General features: G+C 32.0%; 1 protein-coding gene across 1 annotated transcript in view; it reads right to left on the reverse strand.

Moving 5' to 3' along the window:
• The window catches only part of LOC133634272 (voltage-dependent T-type calcium channel subunit alpha-1I-like), a 199,691-nt gene that overhangs the window by 36,274 nt on the left and 136,701 nt on the right, over positions 1-26,716 (reverse strand). Inside the window, exons 6-7 of the mRNA XM_062027400.1 lie at positions 21,656-21,815; positions 22-364 (exon numbers count right to left, since the gene is read on the reverse strand). Coding sequence (XP_061883384.1) covers positions 22-364; positions 21,656-21,815 — 503 coding nt within the window. The remainder of the gene's footprint in view (positions 1-21; positions 365-21,655; positions 21,816-26,716) is intronic.

The raw sequence follows: 26,716 nt of genomic DNA on the forward strand, positions 1-26,716 counted from the left end.
CAACGTCCCATACCGCCCTACCTGGAAGATGACGATCCAGGCGTAGGCGATGTTGTCGAAGTTGATGGCGCCCTTGTGCGGGTTGCTGGAGCCGGTGTGACACCTGGTGTAGTACCGGTTCCAGTTGACGCAGAGGCCCGACGCGCCCACGCTGCCGTTGGCGGGCGGCTCCACGCTGAGACCCAGCGACTGGCGGTAGAGCACGTCATCCTTGTCCAGGCAGCACGTGCGGCCTCCCTCGCGGCGCGCCGGCACGTCCAGACACGACATGATGCCGTTGTCCACGGGCAGCGAGCAGATGAAGGGCCGCTCGTCGTCCTCGCTCGCCATGTAGTAAGGACGCGGCAGGCTGACGCCGTACGTGCTGGGGGGGCCGACATCCCAAGAGCATGAAACAAGGACTGTTGCGATGCTGGAGATCACTCATTTATATTCTTTTTGGTCAAATATTACCCTCCAAATGGGTTTGTGTTGTGATTGATGCTGTATTACTGCCTTTTCCAAGATTGAACCAAAACATCCATGTTCACAATCAGATTTTTTTGCTCAACCTCCTTCCTATTTCTCCAATAAATATTTAAAAGAGATGACCTTTCTCTGGATATTTCTTAGTTGAATAGAAAAAAAATCCAAAACAAATCAATAGAGTTCTTGCAGGAAAAAAAAAAAGTTTTAGCCCAGGCAAGTGTTAGAAAAATTGTATCTAAGTTATCACAAAACTTTGTGTTGCCGTCTTTGATGCTACCAAGCAAAGGGCTTGTAAAACTCCATTGTGTAGGATGGGAACCAACATGAAGGTGTTCTGCTTCTTTGATGTATTGAAATCAACAGACAGATTTTGTCTTGACCCGAGATCTACAAAGCGAAGAGGAAGCAGGACCCGACTCCCCTCCAGACACCTGTTCTTTGAACTGTTTTACGACCGTTTCTTTGAACTGTTTGTAACCAAAGGCGATGGCTGTTTACGACCCCCGTCCCTTAGAAACAGCCGTTGCCATGTAATCAGGGAAAGTCCAAATAAAAAAGCAGGCGTACAATTTTTCGTCGGAGCGTGGTGAGACACTGTAGAAGAGTACAGTGTCTACGCGTTTCTCCTCATTGAGCTAAATGTAATTCTGTCTCTGTTTGATTCCTTGCCTCTTGTCTTGTTTAATAGATGTCATCAGTGTTTGAACCTGACACCAAGCTTCATGCCCTGATATGCCAAAAACAACCCTAAATGTCTGAATATCAGCTCCAAAAATGCATATTGGACCGTACAACTTATGATCTTAGTCTCCCTTAATCATCTTGGATCGCATATAAAAACATCAATAGGATTCTTGCAGCAAAACAGAGTCAGTTCAGTCATTGTGAGTATTACATCAACAGGGTTCTTGCTCTAATATGCAACAACATTCCTTCATTTAACTTCTTAAAACAAATGTCCTCCATGCATCTAAGGCCCAATATCAACAACAATCAATAGGGTTCTTGCAGAAAAAAACGATTTCAGCCACTATGTGAGTATCAAATCAACAGGATTCTTGTCCTGATATGCAAAACAACCATAAAAGTCTGAAAATCCGTTCCAAATATAAATAATATGCAGCGTCCTGGATCCTATAACTTTTGATCCTAGGCTCCCTTAATCATCTTGGATCCATAAACAAACATCAATAGGGTTCTTGCATGAAAACAGACTAATTTCAGCCACTGTGATCATTAAATCAACAGGGTTCTTGCCCTGATATGCAACAACATGTAGTCAAATTTGCATTTTGTGTCATTTGAATCTCTTCTGAGCGTCTTAGACCCAATATTAACAAAAATGAATAGGGTTCTTGCTGCAAATCACAACCCTTTCAGCCACTATGTGAGCATCAAATCAACAGGGTTCTTGCCCTGATGTGCAAAAACAACAATAAATGTCTGAAAATCAGTTCAAATCGCATTTTGGGCCGTATACATTTAGATCCTAGACTACCTTAATCATCTTTGATGGCATAAAAAACATCAATAGGATTATTGCATACAAACAGAGTCATTTCACCCACTGTGATCATTAAACCAACAGGGTTCTTGCCCTGATATGCAAAAACATTTGGTCAAATGTGCATTTTGTGTCATTTGAATCTCTTCTGAGTGTCTTAGACCCAACATCAACCAACATCAATAGGATTCTTGCATCAAAACAGAGTCATTTCACCCATTGTGATCATTAAATCAACAGGGTTCTTGCCCTGATATGCAAAAACATTTAGTCAAATGTGCATTTTGTGTCATTTAAATCTTTTCTGAGTGTCTTAGACCCAACATCAACCAACATCAATAGGATTCTTGCATCAAAACAGAGTCATTTCACCCACTGTGATCAATAAATCAACAGGGTTCTTGCCCTGATTAGCAAAAACATTCCCTTAAATGTGCATTTTGTGTCATTTAACTTCTGACCTGAATCTCCTCTGAGCATCTCTGTCCCAATTTCAACAAAAATCAATAGGGTTCTTGCAGCAAAACAAGTTAAGTTACTGTGAGCATTAAATCAACAGGGTTCTTGCCCTGATGAGCAAAAACATTCCCTCAAATTTTCATTTTATGTCATTTAACTTCTGACCTGAATCTCCTCCGAGCATCTTATTCCCATTTTTAACAAAAATCAATAGGGTTCTTGCAGCAAAACAACAAGGCCAGTTACTGTGAGCATCAAACCAACAGGGTTCTTGTCCTGATGTGCAAAAACAACCATAAATTGCATTTTGGGCCGTATAAATTTAGATCCTAGACTCCCTTAATCATCTTTGATAGCATAAAAAAAACATCAATAGGAGTCTTGCATAAGACAGACTAATTTCACCCACTGTGATCAATAAATCAACAGGGTTCTTGCCCTGATAACAAAAAACATTCCCTCAAATGTGCATTTTGTGTCATTTAACTTCTGACCTGAATCTCCTCCGAGCATCTTAGTCCCAATTTCAACAAAAATCAATAGGATTCTTGCAGCAAAACAACAAGTTGAGTTACTGCGAGCATTAAACCAACAGGTTTCTTGTCCTGATGTGAAAAAACCACCATAAATTGCATTTTAGGCCATATAAATTTAGATCCTACACTACTTTAATCATCTTTGATGGCAAAAAAAACATCAATAGGATTCTTGCATAAAAACAGACAGATTTCACCCACTGTGATCAATAAATCAACAGGGTTCTTGTCCTGATTAGCAAAAACATTCCCTCAAATGTGCATTTTGTGACACTTAAATTCTGACCTGAATCTCCTTCGAGCATCTTAATCCCAATTTTAACAAAAATAACTAGGGTTCTTGCAGAAAAACAACAAGTTCAGTTACTGTGAGCATTAAATCAACAGGGTTCTTGCCCTGATATGCAAAAACATTTAGTCAAATGTACATTTTGTGTCATTTGAATCTCTTCTGAGTGTCGTAGACCCAACATCAATAGGAACATCAATAGGATTCTTGCATCAAAACAGAGTCATTTCACCCACTGTGAGCATCAAATCAACAGGGTTCTTGCCCAGATAAGCAAACACAACAATAAATGTCTGAAAATCAGTTCAAATTGCATTTTGGGCCGTATACATTTAGATCCTAGACTACCTTAATCATCTTTAATGGCATTTTAAAAAAAACAATAGGATTCTTGCATCAAAACAGACACATGTTACCCACTGTGATCATTAAATCAACAGGGTTCTTGCCCTGACAAGCAAAAACATTCCCTCAAATTTGCTTTGGGTCACTTCTGACCTGAATCTCTTCCGAGCATCTTAGTCATAATTTTAACAAAAATCAATAGGATTCTTGCAGGAAAACAACACCATGAGCTTTAAATCAACAGGGTTCTTGCCCTGATAACCAAAAACATTCCCTTAAATTTGCATTTTGTGTCACTTAACTTCTGACCTGAATCTCCTCCGAGCATCTTAGTCCCAATTTCAACAAAAATCAATAGATTTCTTGCAGCAAAACAACAAGTTAAGTTACTGTGAGCATTAAATCAACAGGGTTCTTTTCCTGATGTGCAAAAACAACCATAAATTGCATTTTGGACCGCATAAATTTAGACCCTCGACTCCCTTAATCATCTATGATGGCATAAAAAAAACATCAATAGGATTCTTGCATCAAAACAGACTAATTTCACCCAATGTGATCATTAAATCAACAGGGTTCTTGCCCTGACAAGCAAATACATTCCCTCCAATTTGCATTTTGTGACAATTAACTTGACCTGAATCTCCTCCAAGCATCTTAGTCCCAATTTCAACAAAAAATCAATAGGGTTCTTGCAGCAAAACAACAAGGCCAGTTACTGTGAGCATTAAATCAACAGGGTTCTTGCCCTGATGTGCAAAAACAACCATAAATTCCATTTTGGGCCGTATAAATTTAGACCCTAGACTCCCTTAATCATCTTTGATAGCATTAAAAAAAACATCAATAGGATTCTTGCATAAGACAGACTAATTTCACCCACTGTGATCAATAAATCAACAGGGTTCTTGCCCTCATAAGCAAAAACATTCTCTCAAATTTTCATTTTATGTCATTTAACTTCTGACCTGAATCTCCTCCGAGCATCTTAGTCCCAATTTCAACAAAAAATCAATAGGGTTCTTGCAGCAAAACAACAAGTTCAGTTACTGTGAGCATTAAATCAACAGGGTTCTTGTCCTGATGTGCAAAAACAACCATAAATTGCATTTTGGACCGTATAAATTTAGACCCTCGACTCCCTTAATCATCTTTGATGGCATAAAAAAAACATCAATAGGATTCTTGCATAAAAAGAGACTAATTTCACCCACTGTGATCAATAAATCAACAGGGTTCTTGTCCTGATTAGCAAAAACATTCCCTCAAATGTGCATTTTGTGACACTTAAATTCTGACTTGAATCTCCTCCAAGCATCTTAGTCCCAATTTTAACAAAAATCACTAGGGTTCTTGCAGGAAAACGACAAGTTCAGTTACTGTAAGCATTAAATCAACAGGGTTCTTGCCATGATATGCAAAAACAACCAGAAATGTCTTAAAATCAGTTCAAATTGCATTTTGGGCCGTATAAATTTTGATCCTAGACTCCCTTAATCATCTTTGATGGCATAAAAAAAACATTAATAGGATTCTTGCATAAAAAAACAGAGTCATTTCCCTCACTGCGATCATGAAATCAACAGGGTTCTTGCCCTAATATGCAACAACATTTAGTCAAATGTGCATTTTGAGTCATTTGAATCTCTTCTGAGTGTCTTAGACCCAACATCAATAGGATTCTTGCATCAAAACAGAGTCATTTTGCTCACTGTGTGCATCAAATCAACAGGGTTCTTGCCCTGGCAAGCAGAAACATTCCCTCACATTTGCATTTTGTGTCATTTAACTTCTGACCTGAATCTTCTCCGAGCATCTGAGTCATAATTTTAACAAAAATCAATAGGATTCTTGCAGGAAAACAACACCATGAGCTTTAAATCAACAGGGTTCTTGCCCTGATAAGGAAAAACATTCCCTTAAATTTACATTTTGTGTCATTTAACTTCTGACCTGAATCTCCTCCAAGCATCTTAGTCCCAATTTCAACAAAAAATCAATAGGGTTCTTGCAGCAAAACAACAAGTTCAGTTACTGTGAGCATTAAATCAACAGGGTTCTTGTCCTGATGTGCAAAAACAACCATAAATTGCATTTTGGACCGTATACATTTAGACCCTAGACTCCCTTAATCATCTTTGATGGCATAAAAAAACATCAATAGGATTCTTGCATCAAAACAGACTAATTTCACCCACTGTGATCATTAAATCAACAGGGTTCTTGCCCTGACAAGCAAATACATTCCCTCCAATTTGCATTTTGTGACAATTAACTTGACCTGAATCTCCTCCGAGCATCTTAGTCCCAATTTCAACAAAAAATCAATAGGGTTCTTGCAGGCAAAACAACAAGTTCAGTTACTGTGAGCATTAAATCAACAGGGTTCTTGTCCTGATGTGCAAAAACAACCATAAATTGCATTTTGGACCGTATAAATTTAGACCCTCGACTCCCTTAATCATCTTTGATGGCATAAAAAAACATCAATAGGATTCTTGCATAAAAAGAGACTAATTTCACCCACTGTGATCAATAAATCAACAGGGTTCTTGTCCTGATTAGCAAAAACATTCCCTGTAATGTGCATTTTGTGACACTTAAATTCTGACCTGAATCTCCTCCGAGCATCTTAGTCCCAATTTCAACAAAAATCACTAGGGTTCTTGCAGCAAAACAACAAGTTCAGTTACTGTAAGCATTAAATCAACAGGGTTCTTGCCCTGACAAGCAAATACATTCCCTCCAATTTGCATTTTGTGACAATTAACTTGACCTGAATCTCCTCCGAGCATCTTAGTCCCAATTTCAACAAAAAATCAATAGGATTCTTGCAGGAAAACAACAAGTTCAGTTACTGTGAGCATTAAATCAACAGGGTTCTTGCCCTGATGTGCAAAAACAACCATAAATTGCATTTTGGACCGTATAAATTGAGACTCTAGACTCCTTTAATCATCTATGATGGCATAAAAAAACATCAATAGGATTCTTGCATCAAAACAGACTAATTTCACCCACTGTGATCAATAAATCAACAGGGTTCTTGCCCTGATAACATAAAACATTCCCTCAAATTTACATTTTGTGTCATTTAACTTCTGACCTGAATCTCCTCCGAGCATCTTAGTCCCAATTTCAACAAAAAATCAATAGGGTTCTTGCAGCAAAACAACAAGTTCAGTTACTGTGAGCATTAAATCAACAGGGTTCTTGTCCTGATGTGCAAAAACAACCATAAATTGCATTTTGGACCGTATAAATTGAGACCCTAGACTCCCTTAATCATCTATGATGGCATAAAAAAAACATCAATAGGATTCTTGCATCAAAACAGACTAATTTCACCCAATGTGATCATTAAATCAACAGGGTTCTTGCCCTGACAAGCAAATACATTCCCTCCAATTTGCATTTTGTGACAATTAACTTGACTTGAATCTCCTCCGAGCATCTTAGTCCCATTTTTAACAAAAAATCAATAGGGTTCTTGCAGCAAAACAACAAGTTCAGTTACTGTGAGCATTAAATCAACAGGGTTCTTTTCCTGATGTGCAAAAACAACCATAAATTGCATTTTGGACCGTATAAATTGAGACCCTCGACTCCCTTAATCATCTTTGATGGCATAAACAAAACATCAATAGTATTCTTGCATAAAAACAGACTAATTTCACCCACTGTGATCAATAAATCAACAGGGTTCTTGTCCTGATTAGCAAAAACATTCCCTCAAATGTGCATTTTGTGACACATAAATTCTGACTTAAATCTCCTCCGAGCATCTTAGTCCCAATTTTAACAAAAATCACTAGGGTTCTTGCAGCAAAACAACAAGTTCAGTTACTGTGAGCATTAAATCAACAGGGTTCTTGCCATGATATGCAAAAACAACCAGAAATGTCTTAAAATCAGTTCAAATTGCATTTTGGGCCGTATAAATTTTGATCCTAGTCTCCCTTAATCATCTTTGATGGCATAAAAAAAACATTAATAGGATTCTTGCATAAAAAAACAGAGTCATTTCCCTCATTGTGATCATTAAATCAACAGGGTTCTTGCCCTAATATGCAACAACATTTAGTCAAATGTGCATTTTGTGTCATTTTAATCTCTTCTGAGTGTCTTAGACCCAACATCAATAGGATTCTTGCATCAAAACAGAGTCATTTCGCCCACTGTGTGCATCAAATCAACAGGTTTCTTGCCCTGGCAAGCAGAAACATTCCCTCACATTTGCATTTTGTGTCATTTAACTTCTGACCTGAATCTTCTCCGAGCATCTTAGTCATAATTTCAACAAAAATCAATAGGATTCTTGCAGGAAAACAACACCATGAGCTTTAAATCAACAGGGTTCTTGCCCTGATAAGCAAAAACATTCCCTTAAATTTGCATTTTGTGTCATTTAACTTCTGACCTGAATCTCCTCCGAGCATCTTAGTCCCAATTTCAACAAAACATCAATAGGGTTCTTGCAGCAAAACAACAAGTTCAGTTACTGTGAGCATTAAATCAACAGGGTTCTTGTCCTGATGTGCAAAAAAATTCCCTCAAATGTGCATTTTGTGACACTTAAATTCTGACTTGAATCTCCTCCGAGCATCTTAGTCCCAATTTTAACAAAAATCACTAGGGTTCTTGCAGGAAAACGACAAGTTCAGTTACTGTGGGCATTAAATCAACAGGGTTCTTGCCATGATATGCAAAAACAACCAGAAATGTCTTAAAATCAGTTCAAATTGCATTTTGGGCGGTATACATTTTGGTCCTAGACTCCCTTAATCATCTTTGATGGCATAAAAAAAACATTAATAGGATTCTTGCATAAAAAAACAGAGTCATTTCCCTCACTGTGATCATTAAATCAACAGGGTTCTTGCCCTAATATGCAACAACATTTAGTCAAATGTGCATTTTGTGTCATTTTAATCTCTTCTGAGTGTCTTAGACCCAACATCAATAGGATTCTTGCATCAAAACAGAGTCATTTCGCCCACTGTGTGCATCAAATCAACAGGTTTCTTGCCCTGGCAAGCAGAAACATTCCCTCACATTTGCATTTTGTGTCATTTAACTTCTGACCTGAATCTTCTCCGAGCATCTTAGTCATAATTTTAACAAAAATCAATAGGATTCTTGCAGGAAAACAACACCATGAGCTTTAAATCAACAGGGTTCTTGCCCTGATGTGCAAAAACATTCCCTCAAATTTACATTTTGTGTCATTTAACTTCTGACCTGAATCTCCTCCGAGCATCTTAGTCCCAATGTCAACAAAAAATCAATAGGATTCTTGCAGAAAAACAACAAGTTAAGTTACTGTGAGCATTAAATCAACAGGGTTCTTGTCCTGATGTGCAAAAACAACCATGAATTGCATTTTGGACCGTATAAATTTAGACCCTCGACTCCCTTAATCATCTATGATGGCATAAAAAAACATCAATAGGATTCTTGCATCAAAACAGACTAATTTCACCCACTGTTATCATTAAATCAACAGGGTTCTTGCCCTGACAAGCAAATACATTCCCTCCAATTTGCATTTTGTGACAATTAACTTGACCTGAATCTCCTCCGAGCATCTTGGTCCCAATTTCAACAAAAAATCAATAGGGTTCTTGCAGCAAAACAACAAGTTCAGTTACTGTGAGCATTAAATCAACAGGGTTCTTGTCCTGATGTGCAAAAACAACCATAAATTGCATTTTGGACCGTATAAATTTAGACCCTCGACTCCCTTAATCATCTCTGATGGCATAAAAAAAACATCAATAGGATTCTTGCATCAAAACAGACTAATTTCACCCACTGTGATCATTAAATCAACAGGGTTCTTGCCCTGACAAGCAAATACATTCCCTCCAATTTGCATTTTGTGACAATTAACTTGACCTGAATCTCCTCCGAGCATCTTAGTGCCAATTTCAACAAAAAATCAATAGGGTTCTTGCAGCAAAACAACAAGTTCAGTTACTGTGAGCATTAAATCAACAGGGTTCTTGTCCTGATGTGCAAAAACAACCATAAATTGCATTTTGGACCGTATAAATTGAGACCCTAGACTCCCTTAATCATCTCTGATGGCATAAAAAAAACATCAATAGGATTCTTGCATAAAAAGAGACTAATTTCACCCACTGTGATCAATAAATCAACAGGGTTCTTGCCCTGATAACAAAAACATTCCCTGAAATGTGCATTTTGTGACACTTAAATTCTGACCTGAATCTCCTTCGAGCATCTTAGTCCCAATTTTAACAAAAATCACTAGGGTTCTTGCAGCAAAACAACAAGTTCAGTTACTGTGAGCATTAAATCAACAGGGTTCTTGCCATGATATGCAAAAACAACCAGAAATGTCTTAAAATCAGTTCAAATTGCATTTTGGGCGGTATAAATTTTGATCCTAGTCTCCCTTAATCATCTTTGATGGCATAAAAAAAACATTAATAGGATTCTTGCATAAAAAAACAGAGTAATTTCCCTCACTGTGATCATTAAATCAACAGGGTTCTTGCCCTAATATGCAACAACATTTAGTCAAATGTGCATTTTGTGTCATTTGAATCTCTTCTGAGTGTCTTAGACCCAACATCAATAGGATTCTTGCATCAAAACAGAGTCATTTCACCCACTGTGTGCATCAAATCAACCGGTTTCTTGCCCTGGCAAGCAGAAACATTCCCTCACATTTGCATTTTGTGTCATTTAACTTCTGACCTGAATCTTCTCCGAGCATCTTAGTCATAATTTTAACAAAAATCAATAGGATTCTTGCAGGAAAACAACACCATGAGCTTTAAATCAACAGGGTTCTTGCCCTGATAACCAAAAACATTCCCTTAAATTTGCATTTTGTGTCATTTAACTTCTGACCTGAATCTCCTCCGAGCATCTTAGTCCCAATTTTAAAAAAAAATCAATAGGGTTCTTGCAGCAAAACAACAAGTTCAGTTACTGTGAGCATTAAATCAACAGGGTTCTTTTCCTGATGTGCAAAAACAACCATAAATTGCATTTTGGACCGTATAAATTTAGACCCTAGACTCCCTTAATCATCTATGATGGCATAAAAAAACATCAATAGGATTCTTGCATCAAAACAGACTAATTTCACCCACTGTGATCATTAAATCAACAGGGTTCTTGCCCTGACAAGCAAATACATTCCCTCCAATTTGCATTTTGTGACATATAACTTGACCTGAATCTCCTCCGAGCATCTTAGTCCCAATTTCAACAAAAATCAATAGGGTTCTTGCAGAAAAACAACAAATTCAGTTACTGTGAGCATTAAATCAACAGGGTTCTTGCCCCGCTGTGCAAAAAAAAACTATAAATTGCATTTTGGACCGTATGAATTTAGATCCTAAACTCCCTTTATCATCTTTGATGGCATAAAAAAAACATCAATAGGATTCTTGCATAAAAACAGACTAATTTCACCCACTGTGATCAATAAATCAACAGGGTTCTTGTCCTGATTAGCAAAAACATTCCCTCAAATGTGCATTTTGTGTCATTTAACTTCTGACCTGAATCTCCTCCGAGCATCTTAGTCCCAATGTCAACAAAAAATCAATAGGATTCTTGCAGGAAAACAACAAGTTCAGTTACTGTGAGCATTAAATCAACAGGGTTCTTGCCCTGATGTGCAAAAACAACCATAAATTGCATTTTGGACCGTATAAATTTAGACCCTCGACTCCTTTAATCATCTTTGATGGCATAAAAAAAACATCAATAGGATTCTTGCATAAAAAGAGACTAATTTCACCCACTGTGATCAATAAATCAACAGGGTTCTTGTCCTGATTAGCAAAAACATTCCCTGTAATGTGCATTTTGTGACACTTAAATTCTGACCTGAATCTCCTCCGAGCATCTTAGTCCCAATTTCAACAAAAATCACTAGGGTTCTTGCAGCAAAACAACAAGTTCAGTTACTGTAAGCATTAAATCAACAGGGTTCTTGCCATGATATGCAAAAACAACCAGAAATGTCTTAAAATCAGTTCAAATTGCATTTTGGGCGGTATAAATTTTGATCCTAGACTCCCTTAATCATCTTTGATGGCATAAAAAAAACATTAATAGGATTCTTGCATAAAAAAACAGAGTAATTTCCCTCACTGTGATCATTAAATCAACAGGGTTCTTGCCCTAATATGCAACAACATTTAGTCAAATGTGCATTTTGTGTCATTTGAATCTCTTCTGATCCAACATCAATAGGATTCTTGCATCAAAACAGAGTCATTTCGCCCACTGTGTGCATCAAATCAACAGGTTTCTTGCCCTGGCAAGCAGAAACATTCCCTCAAATTTGCATTTTGTGTCATTTAACTTCTGACCTGAATCTTCTCCGAGCATCTGAGTCATAATTTTAACAAAAATCAATAGGATTCTTGCAGGAAAACAACACCGTGAGTATTAAATCAACAGAGTTCTTGCCCTGATGTGCAAAAACATTCCCTCAAATTTACATTTTGTGTCATTTAACTTCTGACCTGAATCTCCTCCGAGCATCTTAGTGCCAATTTCAACAAAAAATCAATAGGATTCTTGCAGGAAAACAACAAGTTCAGTTACTGTGAGCATTAAATCAACAGGGTTCTTGTCCTGATGTGCAAAAACAACCATAAATTGCATTTTGGACCGTATAAATTGAGACCCTAGACTCCCTTAATCATCTATGATGGCATAAAAAAAACATCAATAGGATTCTTGCATCAAAACAGACTAATTTCACCCAATGTGATCATTAAATCAACAGGGTTCTTGCCCTGACAAGCAAATACATTCCCTCCAATTTGCATTTTGTGACAATTAACTTGACCTGAATCTCCTCCGAGCATCTTAGTCCCAATTTCAACAAAAATCAATAGGGTTCTTGCAGAAAAACAACAAATTCAGTTACTGTGAGCATTAAATCAACAGGGTTCTTGCCATGATATGCAAAAACAACCAGAAATGTCTTGAAATCAGTTAAAATTGCATTTTGGGCTGTATAAATTTTGATCCTAGACTCCCTTAATCATCTTTGATGGCATAAAAAAAACATTAATAGGATTCTTGCATAAAAAAACAGAGTAATTTCCCTCACTGTGATCATTAAATCAACAGGGTTCTTGCCCTAATATGCAACAACATTTAGTCAAATGTGCATTTTGTGTCATTTGAATCTCTTCTGATCCAACATCAATAGGATTCTTGCATCAAAACAGAGTCATTTCGCCCACTGTGTGCATCAAATCAACAGGTTTCTTGCCCTGGCAAGCAGAAACATTCCCTCAAATTTGCATTTTGTGTCATTTAACTTCTGACCTGAATCTTCTCCGAGCATCTGAGTCATAATTTTAACAAAAATCAATAGGATTCTTGCAGGAAAACAACACCGTGAGCATTAAATCAACAGGGTTCTTGCCCTGATGTGCAAAAACATTCCCTCAAATTTACATTTTGTGTCATTTAACTTCTGACCTGAATCTCCACCGAGCATCTTAGTCCCAATGTCAACAAAAAATCAATAGGATTCTTGCAGGAAAACAACAAGTTCAGTTACTGTGAGCATTAAATCAACAGGGTTCTTGTCCTGATGTGCAAAAACAACCATAAATTGCATTTTGGACCGTATAAATTGAGACCCTAGACTCCCTTAATCATCTATGATGGCATAAAAAAAACATCAATAGGATTCTTGCATCAAAAGAGACTAATTTCACCCACTGTTATCATTAAATCAACAGGGTTCTTGCCCTGACAAGCAAATACATTCCCTCCAATTTGCATTTTGTGACAATTAACTTGACCTGAATCTCCTCCGAGCATCTTAGTCCCAATTTCAACAAAAAATCAATAGGGTTCTTGCAGCAAAACAACAAATTCAGTTACTGTGAGCATTAAATCAACAGGGTTCTTGCCCCGCTGTGCAAAAACAACTATAAATTGCATTTTGGACCGTATGAATTTAGATCCTAAACTCCATTTATCATCTTTGATGGCATAAAAAAACATCAATAGGATTCTTGCATCAAAACAGACTAATTTCACCCACTGTGATCAATAAATCAACAGGGTTCTTGCCCTGATAACATAAAACATTCCCTCAAATGTGCATTTTGTGTCATTTAACTTCTGACCTGAATCTCCTCCGAGCATCTTAGTCCCAATTTCAACAAAAATCAATAGGGTTCTTGCAGAAAAACAACAAATCCAGTTACTGTGAGCATTAAATCAACAGGGTTCTTGCCCCGCTGTGCAAAAAAAACTATAAATTGCATTTTGGACCGTATGAATTTAGATCCTAAACTCCCTTTATCATCTTTGATGGCATAAAAAAACATCAATAGGATTCTTGCATCAAAACAGACTAATTTCACCCACTGTGAGCATTAAATCAACAGGGTTCTTGCACTGACAAGCAAACACATTCCCTCAAATTTGCATTTTGTGACATTTAACCGAATCTCCGCCGAGCATCTTAGTCCCAATTTGAACAAAAATCAATAGGGTTCTTGCAGAAAAACAACACGTTCAGTTAGTGTGAGCATTAAATCAACAGGGTCCTTGCCCTGGTATGCAAAAACCAACCATTTATGTCAAACAAACAAACAAAAATCAATAGGATTCCTGTGCCAATTTTAACTAAATCAAGTACAAAATCAACAGGGTTCTTGCACTTCCATAGGACAAAATCCAGAGTGTGTGAGAAAGGTCTGAGCCTGCTGAATGAGATGTATGCACGGTGTGAACTCTGACCCTCGCTAGGTAAAATCAATAGGGTTCTTGCTGACTTCCTGTTCACATCACATATGGTCATGGTCACCACTTCCTGTGCGGCGTGACGGATCAGACCCCGAGCGGCTCAGAGGATCAAAGCCCGGCTTGTTATCGGATCGGACATCGAGCGTGTGTGTGTGTGTGTGTGTGTGTGTGTGTGTGTGTGTGTGTGTGTGTGTGTGTGTGTGTGTGTGTGTGTGTGTGTGTGTGTGTGTGTGTGCGTGTGTGTTCTTATCGACAGCGTGAAAAATAAATTCCGTCAGGTGGGGTCGGGCCGTCGTATGATTGCGCTCACGCGCCATTTCATCTCCAAATTGGTTGCCATGGCGACGCGCTGACCCCCCGCCACACACAATCACACAACTAGTGCGCTCACGCGGACGCAGAGTCAGCGATGGCATCCGGCGAGGAAAAAAAAGCAAGACCTCTATTCATTTTAGCAGATGGGCTTTTGAGGCCCCCGCAGGATCCCTTGTCTCTTCAGGGACAAGGTCGAGGATCCTGTTCAAGAGGATCTTGTCCGGACTTTAGGAGGATCTTGTCTGGACTTTAGTCAAAGCAAGAACCCGATTCATTTTGGTGGATAATCTAGCCAAAGAAAATGTTCGATTTTTAAGTCACTCATTTCAGGAAAAGAGCTCTGTTTATTTTAAGTCATATTTTAAGGGTTGCTATGTTTGAGGGAACTGGGGTGAAAGGTTGGATAAATCCCTTGTCATTGCAATTGTTTTTATATATTTTAAATTTTTGTTTTATAAAAAAATATAATTTAAAAATGTTAAAATATACAATTTTAATTATTTTTTGTGTTAATTTTTTTAAATCTTTTAAATCGTTTTAAGAGTTGCTATGCTTGAGGGAACTGGGGTGAAATGTTGGATCAATCCCTTGTTATTGCAATTGTTTTTATATATTTGTAATTTTGTTTTATAAAAAAAAAATGGTTAAATTTTAAAATATATAATTTTAATTATTTTTTGTGTTAATATTTTTTTTAATCTTTTTAAATTTTTTAAGAGTTGCTATGTTTGAGGGAACTGGGGTGAAATGTTGGATCAATCACTTGTCATTGCAATTGTTTTTATATATTTTTAATTTTGTTTTATTAAAAAAAATAATAATAATTTTAAAATATACAATTTTAATTATTTTTTTGTATTCATATTTTTTTTATCTTTTTAAATTTTTTAAGAGTTGCTATGTTTGAGGGAACTTGGGTGAAATGTTGGATCAATCCATTGTCATTGCAATTGTTTTTATATATTTGTAATTTTGTTTTATAAAAAAAAAAATTGTTAAATTTTAAAGTATAGAATTTTAATTATTTTTTGTGTTAATATATTTTTTTAATCTTTTTTAATTTTTCAAGAGTTGCTATGTTTGAGGGAACTGGGGTGAAATGTTGGATCAATCACTTGTCATTGCAATTGTTTTTATATATTTTTAATTTTGTTTTATAAAAAAAAAAAAATTATAATTTTAAAATATACAATTTTAATTATTTTTTGTATTAATATTTTTTTTAATCTTTTTAAATTTTTTAAGAGTTGCTATGTTTGAGGGAACTGGGGTGAAATGTTGGATCAATCCCTTGTTATTGCAATTGTTTTTACATATTTTTTATTTTGTTTTATAAAAAATAAAAAAATTGTTAAAATTTAAAATATACAATTTTAATTATTTTTTGTGTTAATATTTTTTTTTATCTTTTTACATTTTTTAAGAGTTGCTATGTTTGAGGGAACTGGGGTGAAATGTTGGATCATTAACTTGTCATTGCAATTGTTTTTATATATTTTTAATTTTAGTTTATAAAAAAATAATAATAATAATTTTAAAATATACAATTTTGATTATTCTTTTGTATTAATATTTTTTTTTTACCGTTTTAAATTTTTTAAGAGTTGCTATGTTTGAGGGAACTGGGGTGAAATGTTGGATCAATCCCTTGTTATTGCAATTGTTTTTATATATTTGTAATTTTGTTTTATAAAAAAAAAAAAATTGTTAAATTTTAAAATATACAATTTTAATAATTTTTTGTGTTAATATTTTTTTTAAACTTTTTTAATTTTTTAAGAGTTTCTATGTTTAAGGGAACTGGGGTGAAATGTTGGATCAATCACTTGTCATTGCAATTGTTTTTATATATTTTTAATTTTGTTTTATAAAAAAAATAATAATAATTTTAAAATATACAATTTTAGTTATTTTTTGTATTAATATTTTTTTTATCTTTTTAAATTTTTTAAGAGTTGCTATGCTTGAGGGAACTGGGGTGAAATGTTGGATCAATCACTTGTCATTGCAATTGTTTTTATATATTTGTAATTTTGTTTTATAAAAAAAAAAATTGTTAAATTTTAAAATATACAATTTTAATTATTTTTTGTGTTAATATTTTGTTTTATCTTTTTAAATTTTTAAGAGTTGCTATTTTTGAGGGAACTGGGGTGAAATGTTGGATCAATCACGTGTCATTGCAATTGTTTTTATATATTTTTAATTTTGTTTTATAAAAAAATAAATAATAATAATTGTAAAATATACAATTTTAATTATTTTTTTGTATTAATATTTTTTTTAATCTTTTTAAATTTTTTAAGAGTTGCTATGTTTGAGGGAACTGGGGTGAAATGTTGGATCAATCCATTGTCATTGCAATTGTTTTTATATATTTTTAATTTTGTTTTATAAAAAAATAATAATAATAATTTTAAAATATACAATTTTAATTATTTTTTTGTATTAATATTTTTTTTTTTCTTTTTAAATTTTTTAAGAGTTGCTATGTTTGAGGGAACTGGGGTGAAAGGTTGGATAAATCCCTTGTCATTGCAATTTCTTTAAAATATTTTTAATTTTGTTTTATAAAAAAATATAATTTAAAAACGTTAAAATATACAATTTTAATTTTTTTTTTTTTATCTTTTAAATTTTTTTAAGAGTTGCTATGCTTGAGGGAACTGGGGTGAAATGTTGGATCAATCCCTTGTTATTGCAATTGTTTTTATATATTTGTAATTTTGTTTTATATAAAAAAAAATTGTTAAATTTTAAAATATACAATTTTAATTATTTTTTGTGTTAATATTTTTTTAATCTTTTTAAATTTTTATGGAGTTGCTATGATTGAGGGAACTGGGGTGAAATGTTGGATCAATCACTTGTCATTGCAATTGTTTTTATATATTTTTAATTTTGTTTTATAAAAAAAAAAATGATAATAATTTTAAAATATACAATTTTGATTATTTTTTTGTGTTAATATTTTTTTTTAATCTTTTTGATTTTTTTAAGAGTTGCTATGTTTGAGGGAACTGGGGTGAAATGTTGGATCAATCCCTTGTTATTGCAATTGTTTTTATATATTTGTAATTTTGCTTTATAAAAAAAAAAATTGTTAAAATTTAAAATATACAATTTTAATTATTTTTTGTGTTAATATTTTTATTAATCTTTTTAAAATTTTAAGAGTTGCTATGTTTGAGGGAACTGGGGTGAAATGTTGGATCAATCACTTGTCATTGCAATTGTTTTTATATATTTTTAATTTTGTTTTATAAAAAAAAATAATAATAATTGTAAAATATACAATTTTAATTATTTTTTTGTATTAATATTTTTTTTAATCTTTTTAATTTTTTTAAGAGTTGCTATGTTTGAGGGAACTGGGGTGAAATGTTGGATCAATCCATTGTCATTGCAATTGTTTTTATATATTTTTAATTTTGTTTTATAAAAAATAAAAAAATAAATAATTTTAAAATATACAATTTTAATTATTTTTTTGTATTAATATTTTTTTTTAATCTTTTAACATTTTTTAAGAGTTGCTATGTTTGAGGGAACTGGGGTGAAATGTTGGATCAATCCCTTGTTATTGGAATTGTTTTTATATATTTGTAATTTTATTTTATATAAAAAAAAATTGTTATATTTTAAAATATACAATTTTAATTATTTTTTGTGTTAATATTTTTTTTAATCTTTTTTAATTTTTTAAGAGTTGCTATGTTTGAAGGAACTGGGGTGAAATGTTGGATCAATCACTTGTCATTGCAATTGTTTTTATACATTTTTAATTTTGTTTTATAAAAAAAATAATAATAATAATTTTAAAATATACAATTTTAATTATTTTTTTGTGTTAATATATTTTTTAATCTTTTTAAATTTTTTAAGAGTTGCTATGTTTGAGGGAACTGGGGTGAAATGTTGGATCAATCCCTTGTTATTGCAATTGTTTTTATATATTTGTAATTTTGCTTTATAAAAAAAAAATTTGTTAAAATTTAAAATATACAATTTTAATTATTTTTTGTGTTAATATATTTTTTAATCTTTTTAAATTTTTAAGAGTTGCTATGTTTGAGGGAACTGGGGTGAAATGTTGGATCAATCACTTGTCATTGCAATTTTTTTTATATATTTTTAATTTTGTTTTATAAAAAAATTATAATAATAATTTTAAAATATACAATTTTAATTATTTTTTGTATTAATATTTTTTTTAATCTTTTTAAATTTTTTAAGAGTTGCTATGTTTGAGGGAACTGGGGTGAAATGTTGGATCAATCCCTTGTTATTGCAATTGTTTTTATATATTTGTAATTTTGTTTTATAAAAAAAAAAAATGTTGAATTTTAAAATATACAATTTTTATTATTTTTTGTGTTAATATTTTTTTTAATCTTTTTAAATTATTTTAAGAGTTGCTATGTTTGAGGGAACTGGGGTGAAATGTTGGATCAATCACTTGTCATTGCAATTGTTTTTATATATTTTTTATTTTGTTTTATAAAAAATTAAAAAATGGTTAAAATTTAAAATATAAAATTTTAATTATTTTTTGTCACTGCAATTGTTTTTATATATTTTTTATTTTGTTGTATATAAAAAAATTGTTAAAATTTAAAATATACAATTTTAATTATTTTTTGTATTATTTTTTTTAAAATCTTTCACATTTTTTAAAGAGTTGATATGATGGAGGGAACTGGGGTGAAAGGTTGGATCAATCCCTTGTCATTGCAAATATTTTTAAAGTTTTTTTATTTCTGTTTTATAAAAAAAATATATATACATATCTTCAAATATACAATTTAAATCATTTTTTGTATTCATATTTTTTTTTAATCTTTTTAATTTTTTTAAGAGTTGCTATGTTTGAGGGAACTGGGGTCAAAGTTTTGGCTCAATCCATTGTCATCGCAAATATTTTTATATATTTTTAATTTTGTTTTATAAATAAATTTTTTTTTGAAATTTTCAAATATATAATTTAAGTAATTTTTTGTAGTAATATTTTTTTAATCTTTTTACATTTTTTAAGAGTTGCTATGTTTAAGGTAACTGGGGTGAAATTTAGGATCAATCACTTGTCATGCAAATATTTTAGTATATTTAAAAAAAAAATGTTATAAAATGTTTTTTTAATTTATTTTCAAATATACAATTTAAATAATATCTTGTATTAATATTTTTTTTTCTTTTTAATTTTTAAAAATGGGTTTTGATGTTTGAGAGAACTGAGGTAAAAGGTCGGATCAATCCCTTGTCATTGCAAATATTTTTATAAAAAAAAAAAAATTACAGTTTCAAATATACAATATAAATTATTTTTTGTATTTTTCTTTTAAATGTTTTTAAGAGTTGCTATGTTGAGGGAACTGGGGGTGAAAGGTTGGATCAATTCCTCGTCATTGCAAATATGTTTATATATTAGTTTTTTGTTTTATATATATATTTAAAAAAAATAATACACATTTTTAAATATACAATTTATAAGATTTTTTGTATTAATATTTTTTGTATCGTTTTAATTCTTTTAAGAGTTGCTATAATTGAGGGAACTGGGGTGAAAGGTTGGATCAATCCCTTGTCATTGCAAATGTTTTTATATATTTTTAATTTTGTTTTTAATGAAAAAAAAATTACATTTTTAAATATACCATTTAATTATTTTTTACATTTTTATTATATTATCTGATTTTTTTAAATAAATCAAATATTGTTTGTCCGACAAATTTTTAATTTTAAAATACATTACCAATGATGTCACCAAACCCCCCACTTGTCCCAAACTTTGCCATTCCATTTGTGCTAGTTTGTGCAGTCAAAAAATCCAAAAAAACCATACATATTTGTGTAATTCTGATTTCAATGTCCGTAACATTTTATTGTTGAATTATTATCCATATTGAAAGACCAATAGCCAATAAAAGATTTGTGACAGCACAAACCAAAATAGCTTAAATATTTTTTGTTTTTTTAAAAATGTTGCATAAATATTTGGGACAAGTTTGGTAACACAAATGACTTCCTTTCAATATTTACACTGCGAAGAGGGGCCCGCTTCAAACAAATAATTTCAAGTCCACAGTCAAATAACCATTGGGGTCTCTAAATAGCGCCAGGTCAGAAAAAAAAATAAAACTATTATCAGCTGTGGCTGTAGGCAACCTCTTGATGAATTATATTTTTTAAAAATGACAGAAAATGGCAGCAGCTGCATTTGAAGCTCTGTGTGGTGGTGTTCGTTTCTGCTGAATCCTCCACAATGGGAGACCAGATTTTCTGCTCCGCCGCTCCCAGTCTGTGGAACGCTCTCCCTGACCACCTCAGGGCACCACAGACTGTGGATGCTTTTAAAAAAGGCTTAAAAACCCTTCTTTTTAAAAAAGCCTTTTTTTTTTTAGATATATGCATACTAGTTTTAGCTATTTGGCTGTTCTAGTTATTATTTGTATTTATTTTTTATTATCTTTTTATTTTTATTTGTTTTAATACACTGTAGCACTTTGAGGTTGTTTACTCAATGTAAAGTGCTTTTTACAAATAAAATCGATTATTATTACTGACGTAGCAATAGCAACATAGTGTTATTTACTTTCTCATGCCCTCTAAATCATTATCAAAGTCAAACACATGTAATTGTCACACACAACAACTTGTATTGTATTTATGTCAATGATGGCCAGGGGGTAACCCAAGAATGGGTCGTTTCTGTGTCCATTCCGTCTGCTAAGGCGGTAATTTAAAACATTTAGCATATGCTAACTCACCTGCGCTAATCAGCGGCACAATATCGTTGACGTTTATGAGGTCTCAGTAGATGCAAAGTGAGAATATTTTATTTACTTCCTGTCGGATCACACAGTTTCCTGTCAGGCCTCATTAGCATATCACAACTTTCATCATGTCAGTCAATGTAGGACACACACACACACACACACACACACACACAGGTACGCACACACTCACAGTGTGAAGTTCTCCTCGGGGTAGCAGCGGTTCCTCAGAAGCCCCGCCCACAGCTGCACGCCGATGATGCCGAAGATGAAGAAGACGAAGAAGCAGAGCAGCAGGACGTTGCCCAGCATGGGCAGCGTGTCCAGGAGCAGGTTGACCAGGATGCGCATGCCTAATAAAACAACACAATTAGAACCAGCGCCCCCTAGGGATGCAATCGTCAAAGAGCTTTTGGCAGCGGCGAAGCCAGAATTTCATATTTTGAGTGATTTAATGCCGGCGAAATGTCAGCCATTTACTCTAGGCTTGAAACCCCGCCCCCTATTAAAGGGTAAGCCGTGACCTTCCTCTCACGTCGACGCCTACGTGACCTTTGGTGGACGTTTTTCATTTTAATACGTGATGATTTATGGACGCGAGAAGATATTATGGTTCATATTCTAATTTCTCTCAGGTCCACAAAAAAATTAAAACAAACAACAACAAAAAAACTATTTTGGATTTGACTTTATTAAACATAAATATTAAATTGATAATTAATTAATTATTATAAAAATTAATTAAATAAAAATAATAATTATTTTTGAATGTTCAACAAAATTAAATCAAATATTGTTTTTATTTATTACGCTCATCTGAATTAATTAAATTAAATTGCATTTTAATGTAAATTCTGTTATATGTTTACAAACATTAAATTACATTAAATTGAATGAAATATATTTTTAACCCAATCAAATTAAATAATTTAATTCAAACCGAATTAAATTACTTACATTAAAATTATAATAATTACTAATAAGACTGTTGATAATTTTTTATTTACAAATCTTTCAAATTGAATTAAATTCAATCACATAATACATTTTAAACAGATTTACATTACTTATCATTTGAACTAAATTTGATTATTTCATTCAAACTGCATTAAATAAAATAACATTAAATATAATCAATTATTTACTATCTACAGTTTTTCCAAATTAAAGAATGTTAAATAATTTATTTCAAACTGAATTAAACAAACAAATGCTGCATTTATTTTCCAGAGCTTTTTCCAAAATAATTTAACTCATACTGAATACAATTAAAACCTTATTAAATACAATATTTTTTTTATTTCCTGCATCTTTTCTAAATTGAACTGAATTAAATAATTCAATTCCAACGGAATTAAACTAAATACGATACAACTAAATATAATATTTAATTTATTGTCTACACTTCTTTTAAATTGTATTCAATAAATTCAATTAAATAATTTCACACAAAACTGTATTGAATTATATATACTAAACATGGAAATTAATGGTTTAATTAAATTAACTACAATACAATTAATACTCTTCCAAACTGAATTCAATCAAATAATACATTTCCACAGACTTACATTATATGGAATTTGAATTAAATTAAATAAATTCATTCAAACTGGATTAAATTAAATTAAAATTAAACACAATTATTTATTATTATCAACAGTTATTCAAAATTGAAGTATATTTAATCATTTAATTCAAACTGAATTAAACAAAGTAATACTGGATTTATTTTCTGCAGCTTTTTCCAAAATGAATGGAATTAAATCTGAATACAATAAAATCTTATAAAAAACAATACATTTATTATTTTCTGCATCTTTTTGCAAATTGAACCGAATTAAATAATTGCATTTAAACGCAATTAAAATGAATAAAATACAATTAACTATGATATTCAATTTATTTTTTACACACCTTCAAAATTGGACTCAGTTAAATCAAATAATTTCATACAAAACTGAATTGAATTTTTAGTTTATAAAAAAAAAAAAAAAAAATATATATATATATATATATATATATATATATATATATATATATATATATATATATATATATATATATATATATATATATATATATATATATATTTAGTATAAAATACATATACAAAATACATAAAATAATAAAATAATGTTTAAATTAAATGAAATGCATTCAAATAATAATTGTTCACATCTCTTCCAAATTGATTTAAATTAATTTAAATAATATAATTCAAACATATTTATGTTAAATATCATAATATATTATTTTCTACAGCTCTGACACATTTTACAAATTAAAACATTTAATTCAAACCGACTTCAATCAAATCAAATAAATGTAACAATATATATATATATATAGTTTTTTATTTTTTTTATTTTTATTTTTTTATATATATATATTTTTGGAACAGCTTTTACAAATTGAAATATAATAAATAATTTCATTCAAACTGAATTAAACAATAAAATATTTATGTTTACAGTTTTTCAAATTGAACTAACTTAAATTAATGAATTCAAACTTCTTACAACATAATTTCATCAAATAAATAATTATTTATTTTCAACACCTCTTCCAAATTTAACTAAATTAAATTATTTAATTTAAAGTGAATTAAAATAATCACAATTAAATATGATATTTTTTCTACAGCTCTTTTAATAAAAAACAGAAAAGAACACAAAACAAAATAAAATAAAATAAAATAAAATAAAGTGTTATTTTCAATAAATAAATAAATTGAATGAAAATAAACACAATTAAATATAAATTATTTTCTACAGTTCTTTTGATAAAATAAAATAAAAGTTAAAAAAATAAAATAAAACAAAATAAAGTGTTATTTTCAATAAATAAATAAATTGAATTAAAAAAATACAATTAAATATAAATCATTTTCTACAGTTCTTTTAATAAAATAAAATAAAAGTTAAAAAAATAAAATAAAATAAATAATAATAATTTATTCATTTTCTGCTGCTCATCTAAATAAAATGAAATTATATGTTCAGACTTTTTTGAGTAAGCCTCTGAAGTCCAATGTCTACAAAGTTTAATTAAGAACTAAAAGTTAAATTCAACAAAAAAATACTTTAAAAGTGTCCTTACCAATAAATAAGTAAGGTTTTGAGACATTTCAATACATAAATAATAAAGTACATTTCAAAGTGGATTAAAATGCGGGACAAGCAGAGAAAAAAGAGCAGAAAGCTACATGAACAAGAGTGAAGTGTAAAGAACGCTGTCACCTGGGCTGCTAATGCCAGGTCTCTCGAGAGGGATTATGGGTAATGTAGTACATCAGGTTAATTTGCCCCCACTGGGAACTGGTCTTGGCTGCCATTAGCGTCCCATTAAGCTGGTCTCTTCGGAGAGAGCGGCGCATTATTCTTAATCCTTCAAAGTGTTTATGGCCGCGTTGGGCCGTGATTGGCCGACACGTACCTGCCCGGTCGTGAGTGAGATGCAATTATCCCTGAGATGAGCTCTGTGCTAAATGGTGCGCGGTCAAAAACGCTGGGACTGCTTTTTTTTAAAATTATTTACACGCCGCACGGAGCACAGTCAAATAGCTTTTGGCGGCTTAGTGCTTTAAAAAGGCCATTGCTGGATCTGCTTTGATAAAAACATGCTAACGTTGCTAACGGAAGGACTGCACTCTAAAAAAATGTTGGCTTGATGCTTTTGTCTCCGTATTATACTATGAACAGTAAAAATAAAAATAAAAATATCATAAAACGACTGAAAAAAAAAAAAAAAAAAAAAAAAGTCGACATAAACGGTTGACCGCTTATGTCGCATAAGGACCGCACTCTAAAAAAATAAAATGTCCTGACGCTTTTGTCTCCGTCTTATACTATGAACATAAGTAATAATACAAATTTAAAAAATCATAAAAACGACTGAAAAAAATAAAAAAGTCGACATACACGGTCGACCGCTTATGTCGACATAAGGACTGCACTCTAAAACAAATGTTGGCTTGACGCTTTTTTTCCCGTCTTATACTATGAACATACAGTTAGTAATAATAAAAATTTTAAAAAACATAAAACGAGTAAAAATACATTAAAAATAAATTTGAAAAAAGTCGACATACACGATCGACCGCTTATGTCGACATAAAGACTGCACTCTAAAAAAAATGTTTTCTTGACGCCTTTGTCTCCGTCTTATACTATGAACACAAGTAATAATACACATTTTAAAAATCATAAAACGACTGAAAAAAAAAAAACAGTCGACATACACGGTCAACCGCTTATGTCGACATAAAAACTGCACTCGCTTTTGTCTCCATCTTATACTATGAACATGAGTAATAATACAAAAAAAATAAAAAATCATAAAAATGACTGAAAAAAATAAAATTAAATAAAAAGTCGACACACGCGGTCGACCGCTTATGTCGACATCAGGACTGCACTCTAAAAAATGTTGGCTTGATGCTTTTGTCTCCGTCTTATACTATGAACATACAGTAAGTAATAATACAATTTTTTTTTTAAAAGACTAAAAATACATTTCAATTTAAAATACATTTGAAAAAAGTCGACATACATGGTTGACCGCTTATGTCGACATAAGGACTGCACTCTAAAAAAAAATGTTCTTGATGCTTTTGCTTTTGATGCTTTTTTAAAAAATATGTATTTATTGACGCTTTTGTCTCCGTCTTATACTATGACCATAAGTAATAATAATAATTAAAAAAAAAAAAATCAATCAATCAATCAATGTCTATTTATATAGCCCTAAATCACAAGTGTCTCAAAGGGCTGCACAAGCCACAACGACATCCTCGGTACAGAGCCCACATACGGGCAAGGAAAAACTCACCCCAGTGGGATCATAAAAATCATAAAATCATAAAAATGACTGGAAAGAAAAAAAAAGTCGACGTACACGGTCGACCGCTTATGTCGACGAAAGGACTGCACTCTAAAACAAATGTTGGCTTGACGCTTTTTTCTCTGTCTTATACTATGAACATAAGTAATAATAACATTTTGAAAAATCATAAAACGACTGAAAAAATGTAAAAAAAATAAAATTAAAGTCAACATACACGGTCGACCTCTTATGTCGACCTCAGGACTGCACTTTAAAAAATGTTGGCTTGACGCTTTTGTCTCCGTCTTATACTATGAACATAATTAATAATAATAAAAATAATCATAAAACCACTGAAAAAATAGATAAATAATACAATTTAAAAAAAAGACGGCCGACCGCTCATGTCGACATAAGGACTGCACTC

This window comes from Entelurus aequoreus, linkage group LG18, assembly GCF_033978785.1.
Source record: "Entelurus aequoreus isolate RoL-2023_Sb linkage group LG18, RoL_Eaeq_v1.1, whole genome shotgun sequence".
Lineage (NCBI taxonomy): Eukaryota > Metazoa > Chordata > Actinopteri > Syngnathiformes > Syngnathidae > Entelurus > Entelurus aequoreus.